This window comes from Chlamydotis macqueenii, chromosome Z (genome assembly GCF_036417535.1).
Source record: "Chlamydotis macqueenii isolate bChlMac1 chromosome Z, bChlMac1.mat, whole genome shotgun sequence".
Taxonomy (NCBI): domain Eukaryota; kingdom Metazoa; phylum Chordata; class Aves; order Otidiformes; family Otididae; genus Chlamydotis; species Chlamydotis macqueenii.
The window spans coordinates 77,904,959-77,927,533 of NC_141593.1; the positions used below are offsets into that span (position 1 = coordinate 77,904,959).

Sequence of the window (22,575 nt, forward strand, 5' to 3'; positions counted from 1 at the left end):
TAAGGAAAATATATCACAAATTTTAGCCTACTGTAAAGAACATTCTCTAGGAAATGTTCACAGTATCTATCCTGGTTTTGGAAGCAACTAATTCCCTGTTGATACATTGATTTTGCTACAATAAGTTCCATACCACAGCATTTCTCTCCAAGATTAAGTAACAGAAACCACATTCTCAAATTATTTTTTTTAAACAAAGATACATGGAAGTATTTCATTCAGTACTTTGCTCAGTCAAGGCAACACTCAATGTGCATTGCTCTGAAATTACACAGCTAGAAACTACCAATGGAAAAATTTATAAATGTGAAAAAACTGAAACAGTAACAGGACTAACCTCCCATTTGCACATTATACTTAAACAAAAGACTTCTACAGTGAGAAAGGTGATCATAATGGCTCAATTTATCTAAAATAATTTTTTAAACTATTCCAGAAATACAAATATATTAAACATGCTTGTCCATAACTAAAGAAACGTAAAGGAGGAGACTGGTAGAAAACAGTCTGACAACTGTGGAAATTGTGTACGTCACAGGTACACTAGAAGGACTGCGTTTTAAGGGGCCTTTTTTTCCCCTCCTGTATTGTCAACCACATACTGCCCCGATGCTGGAGAAACCAATAAGAGGACTTCAAATCTCTTTGCGAAAAAAAAAAAAAAAGGAATTTTATTTTAAAATCCCACGTTAAACTATATAAAAAATAAGCATAAATGGGGCAGAAAAATTAAGGGTATTTTTGGCTTTTACTACCTATTTAAATTGAGCATTGCACCTGCACGTAAGTTTAAAGTAAATATGGTGACTCCAGCGCTCCCAGATATTCCTATACACCAAAAAGCTCCTTCAAACACAAGTCTTAGCAACCAAGCAATGACTTTTACAATGAGATAGTTGAAAATGCAAGTAATTACAACACTGCTTACTGTAATTATAAACCAAATGCGTCTCAGCGTCTGTGATAATAAATAAGGAGCTTTACATACTCCATTTTAGAGAAAGACATCAAGACAAAATAAATAATGCAAAGTAGCTCTTACTCACTATGCAAGTGGTGTATTCTCGTGAAGTCTCTAAAACAGATTCCATATAATAAATCTTCCATCTTCCTATTTTATATGGACTTCTGTGAGACTTAATTAATGCTGCAAAGTGCTTTGAGATAAATGAAAAGAAAATCTGTCAGGGTAAAATATTACTGTCAGACATTCATTTCAGCTTGTGAAACATGTTTTTGTACATACAAATGAGACTACACATCCATAAGGAATCATTTATATGGAGGACCACTTTTTGAAATATTCCTCATAAGCTGAAAATAAATTTTCCTAGGTACATTTCCAAAATTGTCATTTTGTCACTCTGCACATCCAGCTACAGCTATGATCAACCTGTTTTTATCAGTAACATTCAATCTATAAAAAAAATCTATATGCCAAACTTTTCACATTGCTTTGATACTACCGTACTTTAAAATGACTACCTTGTCTAATAAGCAGGAACGCCGCAAAGATGTTCCTATAGCACTTTTGTAGTCATGATGATTTAAGAATATGATGCTGTGTAAGAGTAAAGTAGTGTTATTTCTCCCTACAATCCTAATAGTAAACCAAATGATACAATTGGAGCTAACAGGGCAAATTTGGATGCACAGGCCCTCTTTCAGGTTTCAAACAAATGCAAAAATCATATTATATCCATTCAAGATATTCTGAGAACAGAAAGTCTAACTGCATATGTTAATTGTTACTATGTTAATGCATTAACATAGAAAGACAAAAGACAAAGCTCACAGTGGAACATCAGAAAGACTTTTGGACATAAAGATATTACAGTATAAAAAGAAATCCCCAATTATTTTATCCTTTTATTTATAATATATCATGATAAATTGAAATCTGCTTATAAAATTGCAAAATATTGTAACATCTACCACAGTAACATCTTACCTTGGATATCACCAAGGATAATCCTAGGAACTAAAACTGATAAACACACTAGATAGTAGAAATCTGGGACTTGGGCAAGAATTTGATTTGTCTCGTGTAATAATTTTCTCATGCCCTAATCCCAAATAATATTTATGTATTCAGCACTAAAGCTGTAATTGGACAAGCTCTTTTTGCCAAAATAAACTGATTCTGCTGCCAAAGAAAGCAGTAATTCTGTACCTCCGTTTCCACTTTATTATTTTTACAACTGCTCCACACCTTTCTGTGGGACAGCCTAAGTTTTTGGGAAACTACATGGTGAACTGGATCTGTGAACTGATCCACTCCAAAAAAAAAAAAAAAAAAAAAAAGAGTAGAAGAAATAAAAAGTGTCCTTTGAATTATCCCTTACAAAAACTCTTTTCAGTTTGTATCTACCTGCAAAAATAACTCCATCAATTTCATAACTTAAAGAAAGCTTGCATATTTGGAAGCTTGGCTGGTTTTAACAACTATATCCATAATAAAATAATAAAAAATACTACTTGTCCTAAAAACCTTCTCCCACAAGTATCCTTACACTATCCAAGTCTACAACAGCACTGTAACTGTTTTCACAGGACAAACCCTCTTACTACTCTATCTCACTTTCCAGCGACTTATGTGGGCTCCTTGGAAGCAAAGAAAGCATCTTCTTAAATTGAATGAATTCTTCTAAACAAACACTCTCTGCATTCTTTAATTTCTAGGTTTTTAGCTTTTCATTTTGTTAAACACAGATGTTTCACATACTAACATTTCTTTTTTCTGGTTGAGGATGCCCATGTTATTTTTAATACTGTTCTCTATTCTTATATATTTGTAACATATCTTTACATTGCAGAATACTCACTTTGCAAAAAAAAAAAGTACCTGTCATATATATGGCAACCTAAATTATTGTTATGAAAGACAGACTTCTACAATAGTGAAATTAAACTAAGACACTAACAAACTACCCTATTTCTACTAGAGATATTTCTGTTAACCCGTAGTTTTGCTAAAATGTGTAACTAGCATCCAGTACATAATACCTCTGACAGCTTCTGTTCGGCCTTTCCCCTTCATTACTTAGCATTTAACAACTGCTTTATCTTGTGTTTAATACCTGACCTTATGACCAGAGGGAGGTTAACTCCTGATTTTAACTATTCCACAAAATAATTTATCTTGCCAACAAATATACAGGATAATTTATGCAGAAAAACAGTATTTTCATGTCTTACATGATAGTTGTTTTGTGTCTGGAGACCTCTGTCATATTACTAAAAAATTTAGGGAGTTTATGCTATTAAAAAGTTTTCATGAAGCACATATATCTGAACTTAACCACACATAATTTCAGTATTTAAACACAGCTGTTTCCTTCACTCATAAAATAGGACTGAAAAAGTCAATATGACTTGTATCTTGGTTCTACCATTATATCTCAGTGACTGGCATGATTAGCTTGCAAATGGATAGCCCAGTATGGCCCTGTGTATTTTGCTAAAATGTCCACTAAGCTTTCTGTGCTTCTTTCTTTCATCAAGATCACAAAAGATAGATATTAAGCATTATCTTCTTTGGTTACCTGGGTTTTTTCTTATTTATATTTTTGCCTTACAGTTCAAGAAGAGAAATGTTCTTTGTGAGTAGCAGTAAGAAGCGCCTGAAAAGAATTCATCACCAAGTCATATTCACAAGCAGTAAAATGAAATATATTATCAAAGATGAAGAAGATAACTTAGCAAATCTAAGCAATTACAGTAACCATTTTTTAAAGCAAGAAAGTATTGTAGATATAAAAAGCTGTAGGTGAATTAAAAGTGTAGATTCAAAGATTCATAGATTTAAAAGCCATTATAATAATCTGTTCTGACCCTCTGCATAATACAGGCCAGGGAATTTCACCCAGTAATTCCTTTTATAAATCCCACAGTTCATGTGCAAGTTAGACAGTCTTTTTACAAAGGTACCCAGCGGAGTATTTACCATCTCCTATAATAATCTGCCCTGCTACATGATTATCCTCATTGTAATTACTGCACATCATATTTCTAATAATTTGGAAGATAGTATCTTTCATTTCTTTGTCAAAATTCCACTTCCTGCATGGTTTTCTCAAATACCTGGACTGGCATATTTCATCTCCCAGTTCATACTTCGAGGGAAAAGAGTTATGAGCATTCATACGAAGTTCTTCACCAGCTGTAAAACCAGTAACTCCTTCTCCTGAAGATCTACCACTCTATCATATCTTCCTACAGATCTCTATTGCTGTCTGCATAGAAAACATCTGCAAATCATTAGTTTAAGGAGTAAACTACTATTGCTAATGAAAGCCTGTAACTGTATCACTGTAGGAGTTCACTAAAAGATTTCTGGATCATCTGGAAGTCAAAATACTGAATGTACTGCTTTTGTCCCTTCTAACACTCTCTGTGGAAACATGCAACATCGCCCTAAAAAGGAAACAATGACACTATCAGAAACTTAGCAGAAAGAAGTCAATCAACAAAATACTGTAGTACCAGGATTCAATATACGTAGGAAAGACAGTGAGTAAACTCTTGCAATGGTGGGTAATAGTCTCTACTACATGCTGCTTAGTATCTGTCTTTGTAATTAACAGCATTATTGTGTAACACAGAAACTGTATGGGTGCTAAACCCAAGCCCAGTAGCAGCAATGTACTGTGAGACCACTCTCCCCGCCAAGAAAGCAACAGCAGCTGTGGTATGCTGAAAAGATTTACAATAGCATTAGGACAAGAACTGCAGTTCCACTGAGTGACTAAAATTACACCTGAGTAGATGGAGCAAAAATTACCTTGTGACATTAAGCAGAGAATAAATTTTTAAACAATATCCAATCCAAATCTACTGGTTACTCCCATAACTGTTTCTGAAGTGTTTATAAGTGCATCTAGGGCAAATTAACTTCTATTACATTGTTTTGCAATTTATAAAAGAAATTCTTCATGAAAATTGAAGGAAACTTTGCACTTAATTCTACTTTATGTGAATACTTCCATTTGATACACTTTACATGTTCAAAAAACTTCGTTGTTTCATATTGCTTTTTTGTGTCTGCTTGAATAGACTTTGCCTCTCAAAACAGTCTGTAATTATAATTCCTTACTGTTCCCAATTCACTATTTTCCAAAATAATTTTCTAAATAGAAAGGAATGTAATTATGTTTCCCTGCTCAAATTCACAGTTCTTTCAACCTGCTTTTATTCACGAGTTATGTTTGTGAGCACAAAAATCCTCCCTAGAAATTACAGAACTATGCAGAAAGGCTACTTAAAAATTGTTTCCCTGTAATATTGAGATGGCAGCACCAAACTCCTTTTGCTTAAAAAAAAAAAAAAGCAAAATGTTTATTTAAAATCCTGCATGTAAAAAAAAAAAAAAAACAACAACAGACTGCTACCATAATTTTAAAAATAAGTTTGTAGGGTTTCTTCTTATTCCTTTTCCAAACATGAAGGGTGGTGTGGGTTGTTTTTTTAACCTCCATATTGTCAAAGTTTAAGTGTAAATTTGTAAGAAAACCACGCCAGAATATATACATGGAAACAGACAGTACCCCATAAACCTTCACTGTTTGTCTTGCCCACATTCACTAGACTCCTAGAGTTTTTAAAACTAGGGCCATCAGCTAAATCGACATCCAGTGACCCGTTTCTGTGGCGCTGCAGAGATCAAGAGCAAATTTTAACTCACGGCAAGCACACAAAGAAGCCGAGCTTTAGGATCTCTACCTCATAAGGTGACCCGCCCTATTCGCAAGATTAGCCTGAGGTAACACAGGGATAGTAATTTGCTTTTCACTCCGACTGTGTTAATGGTTTTCGCTTCCTATTCTACCCCCAAACTCTTCCAACTCTTCACACCACTGCTCGTTTCCATTTCCCCGGGTACCCACCCCACCCGCCACTCAGCCCCGGGAACGCCAGTCAGCGCACAAAATGGCGGATAGGGGCGGAGACTGGCGAAGCGCTCTCGCCTCTGAGGCGCGGAGCTCGACCAACCGCAGGCCGACGTTAGGGACCACGTGACGCCGCGGCACTACAACTCCCAGCATGCCCCGGGGCAGAAGAAATTCCCCCCCCCCCCCCCCGGTTCCGGTTCCGCTTCCCGCTCCCGGAAGGCACGGGGGGTGCTGCGGGAAGGTCGTGCAGGGGAGAGGGTCGCTGAGCTGCCCGGTCGGTACCATGCTGGCGGCCGCTGTCCGCAGGTTTAGCACCTCCGCCCTCCGCAGGAGCCACTATGAGGAAGGACCTGGAAAGGTAACGTGGCGAGGAGGCCTCAGCCCGCTCCGGCGTGTCCTGAAGGTCGCAGGAAGAAAAGGGGCCCGCGGCCAGGCTGGAACTCGCGGGGAGCCGAGTCTGCCCCGGGTGGTAACGGCTCGCCACGGGGGAGGGCAGTAGTTCTGTGGAGGGGAGCCGGGCGGGGAGAAAGCTGTCCCCGAAGGACACGGCGCTAGTGGCGCTGGGCCCGCCCTCGGGCAGCCTGCTGCAGGCCTAGCTCAGGGGGAGCACCCCCGCGGCGCCGGGGTGAGGGCCTAGGGGAGAATGGGGAGATTGCTGGAGAGAGGGGTACCCGTCAGGGTTGGAGCTGCAGTGCAGGTCTGCCTTGGCTTCCCGTGGGTGCAGGGGTGAGGCACAGGCCCGTCGGGCACGCTCAAGGTGAGCTCCTCACTCGTTAAGCCCTTGTGAAAGGCTTTTTTTTTTTTTTTTTTTGTGTACACAAGATCGAGTTGCCCGACTGGCCCCGGTTGCCAGTTCTCCTGGTGGGCTTTGGGGTCTCGTGGTGCTGCTATTACGGCCACAGCAAAGTGAGATGTGGTGCAAATGACTTCAGTGCTCTTCCCTGCAAGCTTCTGCTTCAGTGGTACAGATGATGAGCATTGCAGTATGAGGGGCAACAATGATACTGTAAACGCTTTCTGATGTACCTTGTGGGTAACATGTTCTCATAAGTCCTGCCTAATTTTACATATCTAGTGAATATGAGGAAATTTTTTGTGGTGAAATTAATTAAATATCAGAACAGATTGCATACATAGGCTATGGGATCTGTATCATCAGGAACACTTGGACTTGACTGGCCAAGGCTTCAGCAAATTGGCCCTCCTTTGAACTGGAGAAGAGGGGAAGAGTGGACAAAACTAACTCTAGAGTTGACATCTAAGTTAATGTTCTAATTACAGTGTTTCTTCCCCTAAGTGGAAAGGAAATTGTTTAGAGACTGAGGATTTATTTTGTCTGTTTGACTCCACCTAGTAGTGTTGTGAGCTTCTCACCATTTTCAGCTCAATAAGGAAGTATTTATTGTATCGATTGCAAAACTAAAATTCATTTTCTTTCTTTTCCAGAACCTTCCATTTTCTGTGGAAAACAAATGGCGGTTACTTGTATTAATGTGTGGATTCTTTGGAAGTGGATTTGTCGCCCCTTTTGTTATAGTCAGACATCAGCTTCTTAAGAAATGAAGGGCACAGACTGTAATTGCACTGACTGGGTAACTGATTTTGTTACATTTCGTAGCATAGTGGAATGTGTGGTCAAAACTGAGTTTTAAAGACTCTGACCTCATCTAAAACCATTATTACCATTTCCAGTTCTTGTCTGCAGTTGTGTCTAAGCTCAGATAATGAATACATTTAAGTTTTCTTCACAGGGCTGCTGCAGTCTTTTTCATAGGTAAACTTTGACTCCCTGAAGGCCACACCTCTCTGCAGCGTCTTGATAGTCTACAGCTAGGCTAACTGACAGAAGAATGCTCCTGATTTGTTTTGGATACTAACTATAACCAAAACCATCTTTATCCTCTTCTTTGAGGAAACATAAAGCTACACTTTACGTAATCTGTAGTAATAACTGGCATGTGTGATGTGAACAAAACAGTATGAGAAGCCGTGATACTGTAAACGCTTTCTGATGTGCCGGTTAAAACTCAGTGGAAACCAAGTCAACCATGTCAGAACAGTCACATCATCTACATACAACATTACTAACCTTTTATGGGATAAAGTCCATTTAAAATAAGGTCATGAACAGCAGAAGCAGTTTTAATTGATGCTTGCTGATGATCCTAACAGACAAAGCAAACTGCAGACGTAGTTCAGAGTGTGCAAGTGTGCCATTTCCGTTAAAGTCCACCTGAATTTATTTTACTCTGATTTCACTTTGGCAATGCCTGTTATTGTCAGTTCAATAATCTGAGGAACAACAAATCTTTTTGAGGAGCTGCAATGACCTAAGTAGTTCTTGGGAGGGAATAACCATCCTCACTGGAATCTCATAGTAGAGCAAATTGAATTGATCTATGTAATTCTTTAACCAGTCTGATGTTTTTGGCTCCCTAGACTAAGGAGAAAAAAAAATAATTATCAGACTTGTATTGAATTTGAGCATTTAGAACTGTATGATTTCATGTAAGTCAAGGCCTCTGCTACAAAAGCATATGGTGGATAAAGCAAAGCTCATAAAAATTCTAGTTATAGCCTTTCTTGATAGCTTTTGGAGATTCAATGTAACATGGAGTTCTTACATTTCTTAATTTGTGGTTGTTTTTGTTTTCTGACAGAGTTGAAGTCTTCTACACAGCATCTTTCAATGGAAAAAGCATAGCTGCAATTGTGTACCGTGCTGGATGTGTCTAAATAAAATCTTAAATCTGAAGGTCTTGGGCTGTGTGTTTTGTGAAACTCCTGAAATGCTTTTGAATACTGGCGTATACCAAGAACTCCTTTGAATTGCAGTTTATTGACATTAATTTAAGCACTATTTGTCTTTATGTATGAAAGTAGAGGGTTGGGAAAATGGCATTTCAAAACTGAAGTGGGCCTTAACATTTCTAGTTGGATAGATGTTTGATAGCTTTACAAAGCTATGTGATCTTCTCAAACACTCTTCATACTACTCAGAGAATAATAAACCTGGCGTGCATCATAACCAGTGAGCCTCACAGTGAGCATGCTGTCACCATAATCCACACTGCAAATTTTTATTTTCAGTATTTTGGGTCAATCAGTTGAGAATGTTTTATTTGTCTTTGCTTCTACACTGGGCTGTTGTAAAGAGCCGCTGTTACTAGGTCTCTGTAGTGTGCTGTGTTACTGTTGCTCTGAGCATGGACACGTGCCTTACCTTGCAGATTTCGTGAGGCTTCAGGCTCAGATGCTGAGGTAGCCTAGAAAATGAGTACAGCGGCAAGAACTACAACTCTGACCACAATAAGTATTGGCAGTATTTTGTAACTTAGCAAAACTCTGGTGTTACTGCAGATACAGCTCTTTGGAAAGAATTAATGGCTTTCAGTTTGTAGCTGTAGTCTTAGCACAGGGTGATGCCTAACACTGGGGCCTGTGTAATTAGAGGTGATCTAGGAGCTGTGAAGAACGCTGTCAGGATACTTCTACCAATTTGAATATGACAGTCACGTCTAAATTAGTGACCCTGTTGACAGTATGAGTAGAAAGTCATTTCCACATCCACTTCTGTTGCAACCACCTCATTGGCTCAAGACACTGACGGTGAAAAGCACTTGCATAAGCCACTAATGATTGCCTCACCCATGTCGATAATGCTGTTAAGTGTTCCGAGTTGCTTTTCTTCAGTGAGATTTTCTGGTTTACTTTTCTGCCCCTCTAAAGCTAGCCCTTCTGCTGTAGCAGAGTGCATTTAATGTGGCTTGCAACTTCAGTCAGTCCACGATCTAAATAGTTGCTTTGTAGAAGTTGGCATTCAGTTGGTATGGTTCAAATCTGTACAAATAGTAGTTTGTCATCAAATACCATCAGTGGAAGTTTATACAGGAGCAGTAAAGTACTGTTTGTAACAGAACGGCTTTTGGGTGACACATTTCTTTTTTTTAGGGGTGCCTTTAAAATGCTGATGACTGTATTTGAAGAGTGAGCTGGCAACAAAAAAGAATAATACTTTATGTTGCTGCAACTTTTTCAGTAGAGCTAAAAGGAAGCTTAATGAAGCATGATGATTTTGATCAAAGGAACAGCAAAGGCTGCAGAAAAGTGACAATAAAGCAAGATTCAGAGGAAAGATCCCAAACTATAATGGGATAGTAGCAATGCTTTATGACTATGACTGAGGTACAATTATATGGTATAATTCATTTTTTTACTGTTAGTATGTGTATTTTCTGACTGCAGAGTAATACCTCTCCACAGAGACTTAGTGTGTCACCCTCTGTCTCATAAACAAATTGTGTGTGTGCACTGTAGGTGATAAGAGAACAAGTGTGCCGAGACAGCTAGAGAATCCAGAAAAGGTGACAGTTTCTTGGTCTAGGCGTTGGGATTTAGGCAGTATTAAAACCATTCTGCCCTTTCAATGCAAGAATCAAAATGGGAGCTCTTGAGTAACCAAGTCTTATTTGCCTCCTGTTGCAGATGAGCAAGTCAAATATCTGTGGCACAAGGCAAGTTGGAACGGAAGCATGTTACAGAATCACATTTCTCTTATGGATCACAAATGTAAACTTCCACTGTGTATTTATTTGTGCCTAACTCACTGTGTTTGTTAAGTTAAATAACTTGTTTTCTTTTATTCAGTTAGTTTTCTCTCTTACCCCCAAGTCCTTGCTGTATTTGAAAACAGTAAGCATCATCTATGAAGGCACGATCTGCCCTTCACCAAGGGCAGATCGTGCCTGACCAATTTGGTGGCCTTCTATGACGGGGTGACGGCATCGGTGGACAAGGGACGAGCAACTGACATCATCTACCTGGACTTGTGCACAGCTTTTGACACTGTCCTGCACGACATCCTTCTCTCTAAACTAGAGAGACATGGGTTTGATGGACAGACCACTCGGTGGATAAGGAGTTGGCTGGATGGCCGCACTCAGAGAGTGGTGGTCAACGGCTCAATATCCATGTGGAGACCGGTCACGAGTGGCGTCCCTCAGGGGTCCGTGCTGGGCCCGGCCCTGTTCAACATCTTTGTTGGCGATATGGACAGTGGGATAGAGTGCACCCTCAGCAAGTTCGCCGACGACACGCTGGAAGGGAGGGATGCCATCCAGAGGGACCTTGACAGGCTGGAGAGGTGGGCCCGTGCCAACCTCCTGAAGTTCAACCAGGCCAAGTGCAAGGTCCTGCACCTGGGTCATGGCAATCCCAGGCACAAATCCAGGCTGGGCGGGGAATGGATTGAGAGCAGCCCTGAGGAGAAGGACTTGGGAGTGCTGGTGGATGAGAAGCTTAACATGAGCCGGCAATGCGCCCTTGCGGCCCAGAAGGCCAACCGCATCCTGGGCTGCATCAAGAGAAGCGTGGCCAGCAGGTCGAGGGAGGTGATTCTCCCCCTCTACTCTGCCCTGGTGAGACCCCACCTGGAGTACTGTGTCCAGTTCTGGAGCCCCCAGCACAAGAAGGACATGGACCAGTTGGAGAAGGTCCAGAGGAGGCCACGAAGATGACAAAAGGGCTGGAGCACCTCTCTTATGAGGACAGGCTGAGAGAGCTGGGGCTGTTCAGCATGGAGAAGAGGAGGCTCCGGGGAGACCTGATAGCGGTCTTCCAGTACCTCAAGGGGGCCTACAAGAAAGATGGGGAGAGGCTGTTCAGTAGGGCCTGTTGCGATAGGACGAGAGGTAATGGTTTTAAAATAGAGGGGGGTAGATTTAGATAAGAAATTAGGAAAAAATTTTTTATGATGCGAGTTACAGAACACTGGAACAGGTTGCCCAGAAAGGTGGTGGAGGCCCCATCTCTGGAAACATTCAAGGCCAGGCTGGATGAGGCTCTGAGCAACCTGACCTAGTCAGGGATGTCCCTGCTCCTTGCAGGGGGGTTGGACTGGATCACCTTTGAAGGTCCCTTCCAACCCTAACCATTCTATGATTCTATGATTCTATGATTTATCTTGTAGTATAGTGTCCTGGTTTTATGTAGGAAGGGGCGGGGGGCTACAGTGCCGAAACCAGGACAGGTAGGCAAACCAGTTCCTTTATTTTGCTTAAAATAAGGTCTCCTTTCTGAGTATCATCCTGTCCTCTGTACTTTTTCTATTTAAATATATTTTTGAGCATGGGTGGCTAAACTTAAAATGGTTATTTTTAGATTTAAAGTTAGAGACTTTCTCCTCTCTTTGTGTATTCTAAAACTAATGATTTTTTTTCTTTTTTTCCCAGTTTCATTACATAAATGGATCACAGTCATTTAGGAGCAGAGAGGTCCTGGAGGCTACTAGTTATAAGAAGTTTCCAAGGTATGACCCTGTTTCCAACCCTGCCACCAACTTTTAAAAATTACTGATGTGAATCACCCGTAACCTTTCATCTCCTGCTGTTTTGCTTCATTTCTGTTACTGCAACTGTAAGGCATAGTCTGGGGGATGATCTGAAAGTGTCTCTATACCAATGCACACAGCATGGGGAATAAACAGGAAGAGCTGGAGATGCGTGCACACGAGCAGGGCTACGACCTCATTGGCATCACGGAGACGTGGTGGGATGACACATACAACTGGAGCGTCAACATGGAGGGGTATAGGCTTTTTAGAAAAGACAGGAAGCGGAGACGAGGAGGGGGTGTTGCTTTCTACATCAGCAACCGGCTGGAGTGTGTGGAGCTCCGCCTGGGGATGGAGGAGGAGCTGACAGAGAGCTTATGGGTCAAGACTAGAGGATGGGGACGGACAGGGGACATTACGGTGGGGGTCTGTTACAGGCCGCCTGGCCAGGAGAACAGAGCAGATGAAGTGCTCTATAGACAGATAGGAGCAGCCTCACGGTCACAGGCCCTGGTCCTCATGGGGGACTTCAACCACCCTGACATCTGTTGGAGAGACAACACGGCAGGGCACGGGCAGTCTAGGAGGTTCCTGGAATGCGTGGATGACAACTTCCTCCTGCAGGCGCTAGAGGAGCCGACAAGGAGGGGTGCCATGCTCGACCTTGTGCTCACCAACAGGGAGGGGCTGGTGGGGGATGTGAAACTGAAGGACAGCCTTGGCTGCAGCGACCATGACATTGTGGAGTTCAAGATCCACGGGGCAGCGAGGAAACTAAATGGCAAGTTCTCTGCCCTAGACTTCAGGAAGGTGGACTTCGGCCTCTTCAGGGACCTGATGGGCCAAGTGCCATGGGAGGCGGCCCTGGAGGGAAGAGGGGCCCAGGAAAGTTGGTCCATATTCAAGGAGCACCTCCTCCAAGCTCAGCAGAAGTGCATCCCGATGAAAAGCAAGTCGGGCATAAAGGCCAGGAGGCCGGCGTGGATGAGCAAGGAGCTCCTGGACCAATTGAAAGTGAAAAAGGAAGCCTATAGAGGGTGGAAGTGGGGACAGGTAGCCTGGGAGAACTACAAAGAGGCTGCGCGAGTGGCCAGGGATAAGGTAAGGAAGGCCAAAGCCCTGGCAGAACTGAATCTGGCCGGGGATATAAAATGTAACAAGAAGAGCTTTTACAGGTGCATAGGGGACAAAAGAAAGTCCAGGGAAAATGTAGGCCCCCTCCAGAAGGGAACTGGCGTCCTGGTTACCCAGGACATGGAGAAGGCTGAGGTTCTCCATGACTTTTTTGCCTCAGTCTTCACCGACAAGAGTTCCTGTCCCACCGCCCAAGCTGTAGAAGGTGCAAGCAGGGACTGCGAGAATGAAGAACTGCCCATTGTACTCAAAGAGCAGGTTCGGGATCATCTGAGGAACCTGAAGGTGCACAAGTCCGTGGGTCCTGATGAGATCCATCCTCGGGTCGTGAGGGAACTGGCGGATGAAGTTGCCAAGCCACTGGCTATCGTATTTGAGAAGTCGTGGCGGTCTGGTGAGTTCCCCGATGACTGGAAGAGAGGGAACATAACCCCAATTTTTAAAAAGGGGAATAAGGAAGACCCAGGTAACTACAGGCCGGTCAGCCTCACCTCTGTGCCTGGCAAGGTCATGGAGCAGATTCTCCTGGAAACCATGCTAAAGCACATGGAGAGCAAGGAGGTGGTTGGTGACAGCCAACATGGCTTCACCAAGGGCGGATCGTGCCTGACCAATCTGGTGGCCTTCTATGACGGGGTGACGGCATCGGTGGACAAGGGACGAGCAACTGACATCATCTACCTGGACTTGTGCACAGCTTTTGACACTGTCCCGCACGACATCCTTCTCTCTAAACTGGAGAGACATGGGTTTGATGGACGGACCACTCGGTGGATAAGGAGTTGGCTGGATGGCCGCACTCAGAGAGTGGTGGTCAACGGCTCAATGTCCATGTGGAGACCGGTCACGAGTGGCGTCCCTCAGGGGTCCGTGCTGGGCCCAGCCCTGTTCAACATCTTTGTTGGCGATATGGACAGTGGGATAGAGTGCACCCTCAGCAAGTTCGCCGACAACACCAAGTTGTGTGGTGCCGTCAACACACTGGAAGGGAGGGATGCCATCCAGAGGGACCTTGACAGGCTGGAGAGGTGGGCCCGTGCCAACCTCCTGAAGTTCAACCAGGCCAAGTGCAAGGTCCTGCACCTGGGTCATGGCAATCCCAGGCACAAATCCAGGCTGGGCGGGGAATGGATTGAGAGCAGCCCTGAGGAGAAGGACTTGGGAGTGCTGGTGGATGAGAAGCTTAACATGAGCAGGCCATGCGCCCTTGCGGCCCAGAAGGCCAACCGCATCCTGGGCTGCATCAAGAGAAGCGTGGCCAGCAGGTCGAGGGAGGTGATTCTCCCCCTCTACTCTGCCCTGGTGAGACCCCACCTGGAGTACTGTGTCCAGTTCTGGAGCCCCCAACACAAGAAGGACATGGACCAGTTGGAGAAGGTCCAGAGGAGGCCACGAAGATGACAAAAGGGCTGGAGCACCTCTCTTATGAGGACAGGCTGAGAGAGTTGGGGCTGTTCAGCCTGCAGAAGAGAAGGCTCCAGGGAGACCTGACAGCGGTCTTCCAGTCCCTCAAGGGGAACTACAGGAAAGATGGGGAGAGGCTGTTTAGTAGGGCCTGTTGCAATAGGACAAGGAGGAACGGTTTTAAAATAGAGGGGGGTAGGTTTAGATTAGAAATTAGGAAAAAATTTTTTATGATGTGAATTACGGAACACTGGAAGAGGTTGCCCAGAAAGGTGGTGGAGGCCCCATCTCTGGAAACGTTCAAGGCCAGGCTGGATGAGGCTCTGAGCAACCTGATCTGGTTGGAGATGTCCCTGCTCCTTGCAGGGGCGTTGGACTAGATGACCTTTGAAGGCCCCTTCCAACCCAAACCATTCTATGATTCTATGAAACTCCACTGTGCTGATGGTTGCCTTCCAGCTTTTGCCTACTGTATGCTCCCACTCTTTGTGTCCCAGTATGAGTCACACAGAAATTAAACCACATCAGCCCTGCTTTGGATAAGTTAGCTGACTGAATGTATCTTGTTAGCCATAAACTATCATCTGATAAACTCGTGCTCATGGTGTCCCACTATTTATTAATATGTCCTTTAGAAACAAAGTTTAATACAATTTTGTTGCCTTTTTAATCTAATCTGCTCAGTTAATTCAAGATTTCTTGCATAAAGGTTAAGTACACTTGCTGATTTTGATCTGTGCAGCTCTCCAGTTGTTAACTTGTATTTGTAGTGTAAGACCTGCACACTGTAAGTTTCAAAATGAGGAGACATTCTCCATTCATTGCAAACTCTGTGTTATTCTTACTTGCTGCCAAAGCTGTAATTAGTCCCTTTAGAGTTGGACTACTTCTCTACGTGACTTGCTTGGGCAGTTTTCAGTAATTTTCAAGCCCCATCAATTATCAAGTCTGTAAGTTCTCTGTCTGGCTTAAGTAATTGGTTCCCTTAGGTTTTCAAAACTTTCATTCCTGTATTAGAAACACAAGAACAGATCTGTTTTGATCTATCTGTTAATGCAAACTGGGACAGCCTGCATTCTACCCAGAGGCATTTTTTACTGCTAGATTATCTGTAATCTCATCACTGTTCAATAAAGCAAAATCTAACATTCGTCATTTGGTTGCTTGGGTGGAAAATACTGGTTGTTACTGAGAGGTACATGGCTCCTATCGTTAATATCAGAAGTCTGACAGTGTTTAATTTCACAGAGGCATGACTTGAGATTGTATTTGTTTCTCTGCTGTTATGAGAAGATCACTGCTGACAGCCGAACTTGATTTTAGGAGCACATGTCAAAGCCTAAAGCACCTTCCCTCTTCAACTATTTTTATGTCTTTGTTTATTTATTTATCTATTTATTTATTTATTTTACTGCTACTCCCAAAATTATGTTGGTCTTAATTTTTTCTGGTTGACCCATTCTATGGTTTCCTATTTAAGTCCTGCTACTCTTTTATTTACTTTATTGACTCCTAAATAGGTAGGCCGTATAAACTCAGGTAGATTTTTAAAATACACCTATTACTAAGGTGGCATCTCTCAGCACTTTTCTTCCATGCCTAGCTCCATAGGATGGAAAACCTATCTGGCAGCAAAATGCTAGGGCAGACCACATGATCTCTGACAGAAAACCTTATGCTGGTCTTAGAGAGCAATGCTGTGGGTAAAACAACTTGCAAAAAATGTCTGGTTGGAAATACTAATGCATGACTTCAAGAGGTGCTGAGCCTCTGAGTCTTCTATTTAGATCACATGAATGTGACTAGCTCACCTCTACAGCCTGACAAGCCCTACTCTGTAATCCCCCAGCACAAGTCAGGGGATAGGTTAGCTGATTTTGTGACCTATGAAATACCAAGTGTGTGTTGACCTCAAAGGAACCAGAATGTCATTTAGGAATGACTTCTCTAAACACATTCCCACCACAGATATTAACATGGAAATAGCTGGCCCTGAGTGATTCCAGAGATGGGGGTGTTGCTATATATATGTAAGAATGAACTGATATTTAATGGTAATAACTGGGATCAGATCAGAGAAATTAAAAACCAGGAGTTGTAGAATTATGTTGTTTAAAACATAAGAGTATGTTCCATCACACTAGGCTATGTAATAGTCTGAGTACCCAATGCAATCTTTATTTAAAATAACCTTTAGGGCACCTTGACTGGTGGAAGATAAATCAATTCAAAAAACAGGAGGTAGCAAAATAAAATATTTACAAGCTTGATGTTATAGGCAAAAAGCAATATGTAAAAGGTCTTTTTCTATCATTAAAATTGTGCAAAGGAAGCAAGATGGTGGTTAAAGGACGTCTGGGAAGTAACACATCTGTGTGAATGAAAATACTTTTTGCTTACTAGAGTGCAATTTTAAGGAGAATCTTTTATAGTCCCTGATTTTTTTTCCAGTTTTCTTGTTACAATTTTCCCTTCACAAATTCTATTTTAGCTTAAACTCAGAATAGTTTCACTTTGTTTCACTTCAGCATTTTAATTACGTTAGCTATCAGCAGTGTCGTGTTGTAACCCTCGCGAGCATCTAAGCCCCACATCACCTCTCGCTCACACCAACCTGGTGCAACGGAGGAGAGGATCAGAAGAGTAAAAGTGTGAAAACTCATGGGTTGAGATAAAGACAGTTTAATAGGTAAAACTAAAGCTATGTGCTCAAGCAAGCAAAGTAAAACAGTAGTAAAACTACTTCCCATTGGTTCAGCCGTCTCCAGAAAAGCAGGGCTCCCTCACATGTAACAGTTACTTGGAAAGACAAATGCCACGACTTCAAAAATCCCCCCCTTCCTTCTTCTTCCCCCAGCTTTATGTGCTGAGCGTGATGTCATACGGTGTGGGACATCCCTTTGGTCAGTTGGGGTCAGCTGTCCCAGCTGTGTCCCCTCCCAGCTTCTTGTGCACCCCCAGCCCACTCGCTGGCGGGGTGGGATGAGGAGCAGAAAAGGCCTTGACGCTGTGTCAGCACCGCTCAGCAGTAACTAAAACATCCCTGTGTTATCAACGCCGTTTTCAGCACAAATCCAAAACACAGCCCCATACCAGCTACTGTGAAGAAAATTAACTTTATCCCAGCCAAAACCAGCACAGTAGTCTTCAATGAATTTCTCAATGGAATCTAAGCAGACATGATCTAGATGTCCTTATGTTTTGGTATTTGGAATGTTTCCAGTTTGGGGATCTTTCTGTCTTACTCTGGAACATTACTTTGTCTCATTTCGTAAACACAGCTGAACACTCACAAAATCTTTACAAAGTGCTCTGAAGCTGTCAAATGAAATATTTTGACAGAAAGAGGAAGAGGGAGCATGTCAGAGGTTAGAAGTTTTTAAAAACAGCAAATGGTGAAGGTTTGACACAAATAGAATGGCAAAGCGACACTTCACATGTTTCCTCTACGTGTTTATATTCAGAAACGTACACAGGTAGCTAATTCCTAAACAAGAGGAAAGTGCTATCCTCTCGAAATTGTTCACATTTCAAAAATATGACTGATCCAAAGAATTCACTGTTTGCATCTCTGAGTCACGACTTCCGCAGTGGGGGCTGAAGAGGGCTTGTTTGTTTGCTAGTTAGTTTGCTGGTTTTTAAAGTGGGAAAAATGAAGTATCAACTTGAACTGCTCCATCGTTAAGCAACATGCTATCACACAAGAATGAAATTTAGTTATTGAATGGCAGGGCAGAATGCATGACTTGTGTTCAGTTACATTAAATGGGGTAAATATTTTAATTTTATGAAAAATATCGTATACGTTATTTTTCAGATGAAATGTTTCTGGAATTCCTGTTCAGCAATTAAGTTTACAATGTATCCTTTCCAAATCCAGTTTTCAGAAAGGAATGGACATTAGATTTTTTTTTTTTTCCTAAAGAACAGAAGTTCCAAACTTTGTTGAGTTGTGTCTTGAAGCATCTGGTATTAACACACGTTGCAGATAGGATACTGGATTTGATGAACCATACTTCTGAACCATCACGGGCAACTCTTACATAACAGAGTGCGTATTAGTACGAGAGAAACCTGGGCTAAGTTTTCTTGCTTTAAATTAAGTTATAGATGATCATTTGAAAGTGAGATGTTGCCCTATATGATGATTACAGTGTGGGTTACTTATGAAAATTACATAAAAATATTTTTACTACTAAATAAATATTTGAGCAAAAATCCAAAATATTTTCTAGTGTATGTTGTCAGCTACCCTTTTCCTTTTTGTAATTTTTTACTGGCCTGACATTTTTATTTCCATTTGAGGTTAAGATACATGGGAACATGAAACAATTCAGAGATTTATAAACAAATTGGTCTTGAGGAAGAAAATATGAGAGATGCGGTTGTCATGACAACCAAATTAGCAGCCGTTCTTGTTGAACACAAGCAGTGAATGAGGGCTTGAACAGGTTTGCAAAGGCTAACACATGGAAATTATTTTTATTCTTTAGACATAAAGGTCATGTATACATTGCAGTTCATTACCAGAATCTCAATGTAGGGATATTGGTGAGTATTATTTAAAAAATTAAATAGAATTGTTAAGGGGAAAGAAAGAAAGAATTAGATCACTAACTTTGCTGCCTCCATGTAAAAGAAATTTATTGTTCTCAATTTTATGAACTAAAGTTAAAAAAAAAGTCTAATAATTCCCCCACTAAGTCATAGCAGAGCTGGGATACAACTCAGCTGTCCAGTGCTATTAAAATATTCCTGCCTGTTCTCACCTCAGAGAGGTACATCACAAAACCATAAGAAGTATGTGCAATCGTTATTTACATGCATGAAAATGTGTAGGGTTGGGGAGAAAAAAAAAGATTAATCTCTGGATTATTTAGCTGGAAATTGTAATGAGTATGAGAGGAACACAGTTAATTTATTGTTACCGTTATTGTAATTACATCTTCGATTGTAAAGAAAATGCATAGGTAGAAAATCAGGAAGAATGCTGTAAGTTTAGGGTATATGGTGCTGGAAACACAGACTTTGGAATAGCATTGACTGGTTTATGGCAGATCCAGATGAAAAGACAGTGACCATAAGACACCCTGTACAGATGGGAATGCATGCAATTAATCATCGTTCCAATTAAGCAGAACTGCCCCTCCTCTGCCGTATCGTAGGTTTTATCGGAGGCAGCTGTGCTAATGGCCTCTTCCTGCAAACTGTGAGCGCCAGCCCCTGACTGACTCCCTAACCAGCTTTTGTTTGCTCTGATTATAGCAAGAAAATAAATGTTAGTTGCTCTCTGGGATGATACGCTCAATAAGTTTGACTTGCATTTAAATGAGTTTAAAATAATAACATTTGCTGGAATTAATGTGATCCAGTGTTCCATTTTCTCTTTCAGTATTCCATGAATAATATTAAGTTCTTTTCTGTGGTTGTGCCACCTTTTCCATTAGCTATGTAGAGCATGCAGCTCTTTGAAAAATGTCAGTGCATAAATAGCGTTGCGGCGAACCTAACTAAGCCAGCACGAGCAACAAAATATGGAAATACACCTTACTGGAGAAAAAACGGTGTGTGTCCGATTTATGACGGGGCGGAAGGAGAGAGCTGAGCAGAAAGTCTGCGGTCTGAGGTTTTGTTTCTTTTTTCAAAAATTTTGATTGCACCATTAGAATTCAGAATTGTTTGAGGGTTCTTTAGATTAAGTGTAGCAGAAAGAAAGTACTCTGTAATTCCGGACTAAGTGTAGTCTTGTAAGGACAAGAAAAATCTCACCCATGATGAAGGGAAAATCTGGTAGCCACCAGCGTCACCAGGAATATTTGGCTAATGGGGCTTTGCAGTTAACCAAAGCTATTACTTGTTACCTGAAACAGTAGCAGGATGGGCTTGGGGAAAAAAAAAAAAAAAAAAAGGCAAATATATGTCTATACAAGTTATTAATGTGAGTGAGCAATTCTTTTTGCATGCCTTCATGAGCCATCCAGGTAATTGAAAGTGAAAGCCCAAGAAGATGTGCCTCTCTGAAGAAAATCCACCTCTTTAAGATCTTGTCTTTCGGAGGTTTTTTTTTTTTCGTGACAGCCTGAAGCACTGCAGCTTCGGATTTCGGGACAGCTAATTGGAAACTTTTCTGGCAACGTGCACATCATCATGCTCCAAAACCGTGCAGGTCGTGCATCACCTCCTCCTGCCCTCGCCCCACTGCTGCCACTTTTCTTTCCTGGTTTTTTTTTTTTTTTTTTTCCAGACATGCCGCTGTCCTCTGAATCCAATATTGCAGAAAATTGTTTTCAGCCAAACAGCAGCAGTTAAGTTGTTAACTTGCTGTTATCTCAACCCGCTGTCAGGAGCAATAAATGCCTCTTCACAGCCCAGCTGGGAGTATTTTAGCACTAATTTTGCCAAGCTGGATGTGAGGGGTGTGGGGTTTTTGTGGAGAGGGTAGGGGGAAGGCTGACAACCCCTAAAGAAGGTCTTCCTTTTCGTATTCTGAAGTGGCACCACAAACGGAGAGGTATTCTGTAAAAGGATTTGGATACTGCATCATTTAATTTGTGACATGCATTTTAAGGGCGTCTGCCCAGTACACAATGCAAAAGGACAGTACGGGCGCCTGACTGTTTATCTATGAGACAATTAACTACCTGAAGGCGTGACTTCAGAATTACTTAAACCTTATTTAATTCTTGGCTTGACACTGCTAAACTTAGGACTAAAGTTAAAGTAGCCCTGTATCAGTTCAATTTAAATTTACCTCTGAAATCAATTTATGTAAAACAACATACCTGTTACTCTAATTCTAAGTAGGTCAGCAAAAACTTAACTAGTAGCACTTTAGATAGTTCATTTTTTAGGAAGTTAATTCAAGTTAATTTTCCCGAGGCAACCCTAAGAAATGGATTGTGCAAACCCCAGAAAGCCGAGTAGAGCCTCGGCACCAGTACAGCACCAAGCACAAGGACAGGACTCGGAGCCTCCCGTTTCTCTGGGGCGTTAGGTGCCTCACTTGTGATCTCACAGGAGGAACCATCCCCAGATAGGGCCCATGTCCTAAGGTTTTTAGTGGTTCAGTTTCCTTTTCATTATAGAAAGCCCATAAAATGATAGTCAACCTGATTTTATGTGAGAGAAGACTTGACTTTCGGCACTTGCTCCAGTGAGTGTTTAAATACAGTTGTATATAATTAATATTTTTTATTAATTAGGACACAAACTCAAGTTTCTTCTCTCATGGTAAAATGCCCCAGCCATTCCTTCTATGCAACAGATACTTAAATAATCCTTGAAAATTAGAATAACTTCAGCGGGTGGTACTCAGAGCACATCCTCATCAGCGTACCTGAAACTGTCTGGATTAAAGCACGCTCTCAGGAAGCCACAGGAGATCACTTGAAACTGAACCTGGGTCTCTCATACTCTGCACAAAAGCTCCCCTGTGTGGGAGGTGACTACATGCTGCTTCTTTCTCCAGCTAAATTCGGATACCCCTCCAACAGCCTTGCGAACACCCACTAAATCAGGTCATGCAGGAGAGAAAATAACTGCGACTTCTACTTTTGAAAACAACATTACTGTCAGATACAGACTCTAAAAAGTTTTTCTGAAATTATAGGAGAGGAAAAATACAATATGTCATCAGGGACAGAAAACAGTCATTTCTTAAACCCCCTAGCAATTTTCAGGTGAGATCACTAAATAAAACCTTTGGTCTCCCTTAGAAATCAATGACCTTTGAAAAATTAGTGACCAAACAAAAATAGAAGATAATCCAAGGTAGGTCTATTGACAAAAGAGAAAAAAAACCCCAAGAGTTCAAAC

General features: G+C 41.7%; 1 protein-coding gene and 2 non-coding genes across 3 annotated transcripts; all 3 read left to right on the top strand.

Annotated features, from left to right (window-relative positions):
- Positions 1-6,086: 6,086 nt before the first annotated feature.
- Positions 6,087-8,646, top strand: COX7C (cytochrome c oxidase subunit 7C). Its single transcript, XM_086771324.1, has 3 exons — positions 6,087-6,249; positions 7,338-7,483; positions 8,552-8,646. Exons 1-2 carry the CDS (start codon positions 6,175-6,177, stop codon positions 7,452-7,454), a joined length of 192 nt encoding a protein of 63 aa, XP_086627450.1. The 5' UTR covers positions 6,087-6,174; the 3' UTR covers positions 7,455-7,483; positions 8,552-8,646.
- LOC147596436 (small nucleolar RNA Z39) lies at positions 6,854-6,916 on the top strand. The gene has a single exon (XR_015261532.1). It is a non-coding gene; the product is annotated as a small nucleolar RNA Z39 (small nucleolar RNA).
- On the top strand, positions 7,846-7,907 carry LOC147596437 (small nucleolar RNA Z39). The gene has a single exon (XR_015261531.1). It is a non-coding gene; the product is annotated as a small nucleolar RNA Z39 (small nucleolar RNA).
- Positions 8,647-22,575: the final 13,929 nt, after the last annotated feature.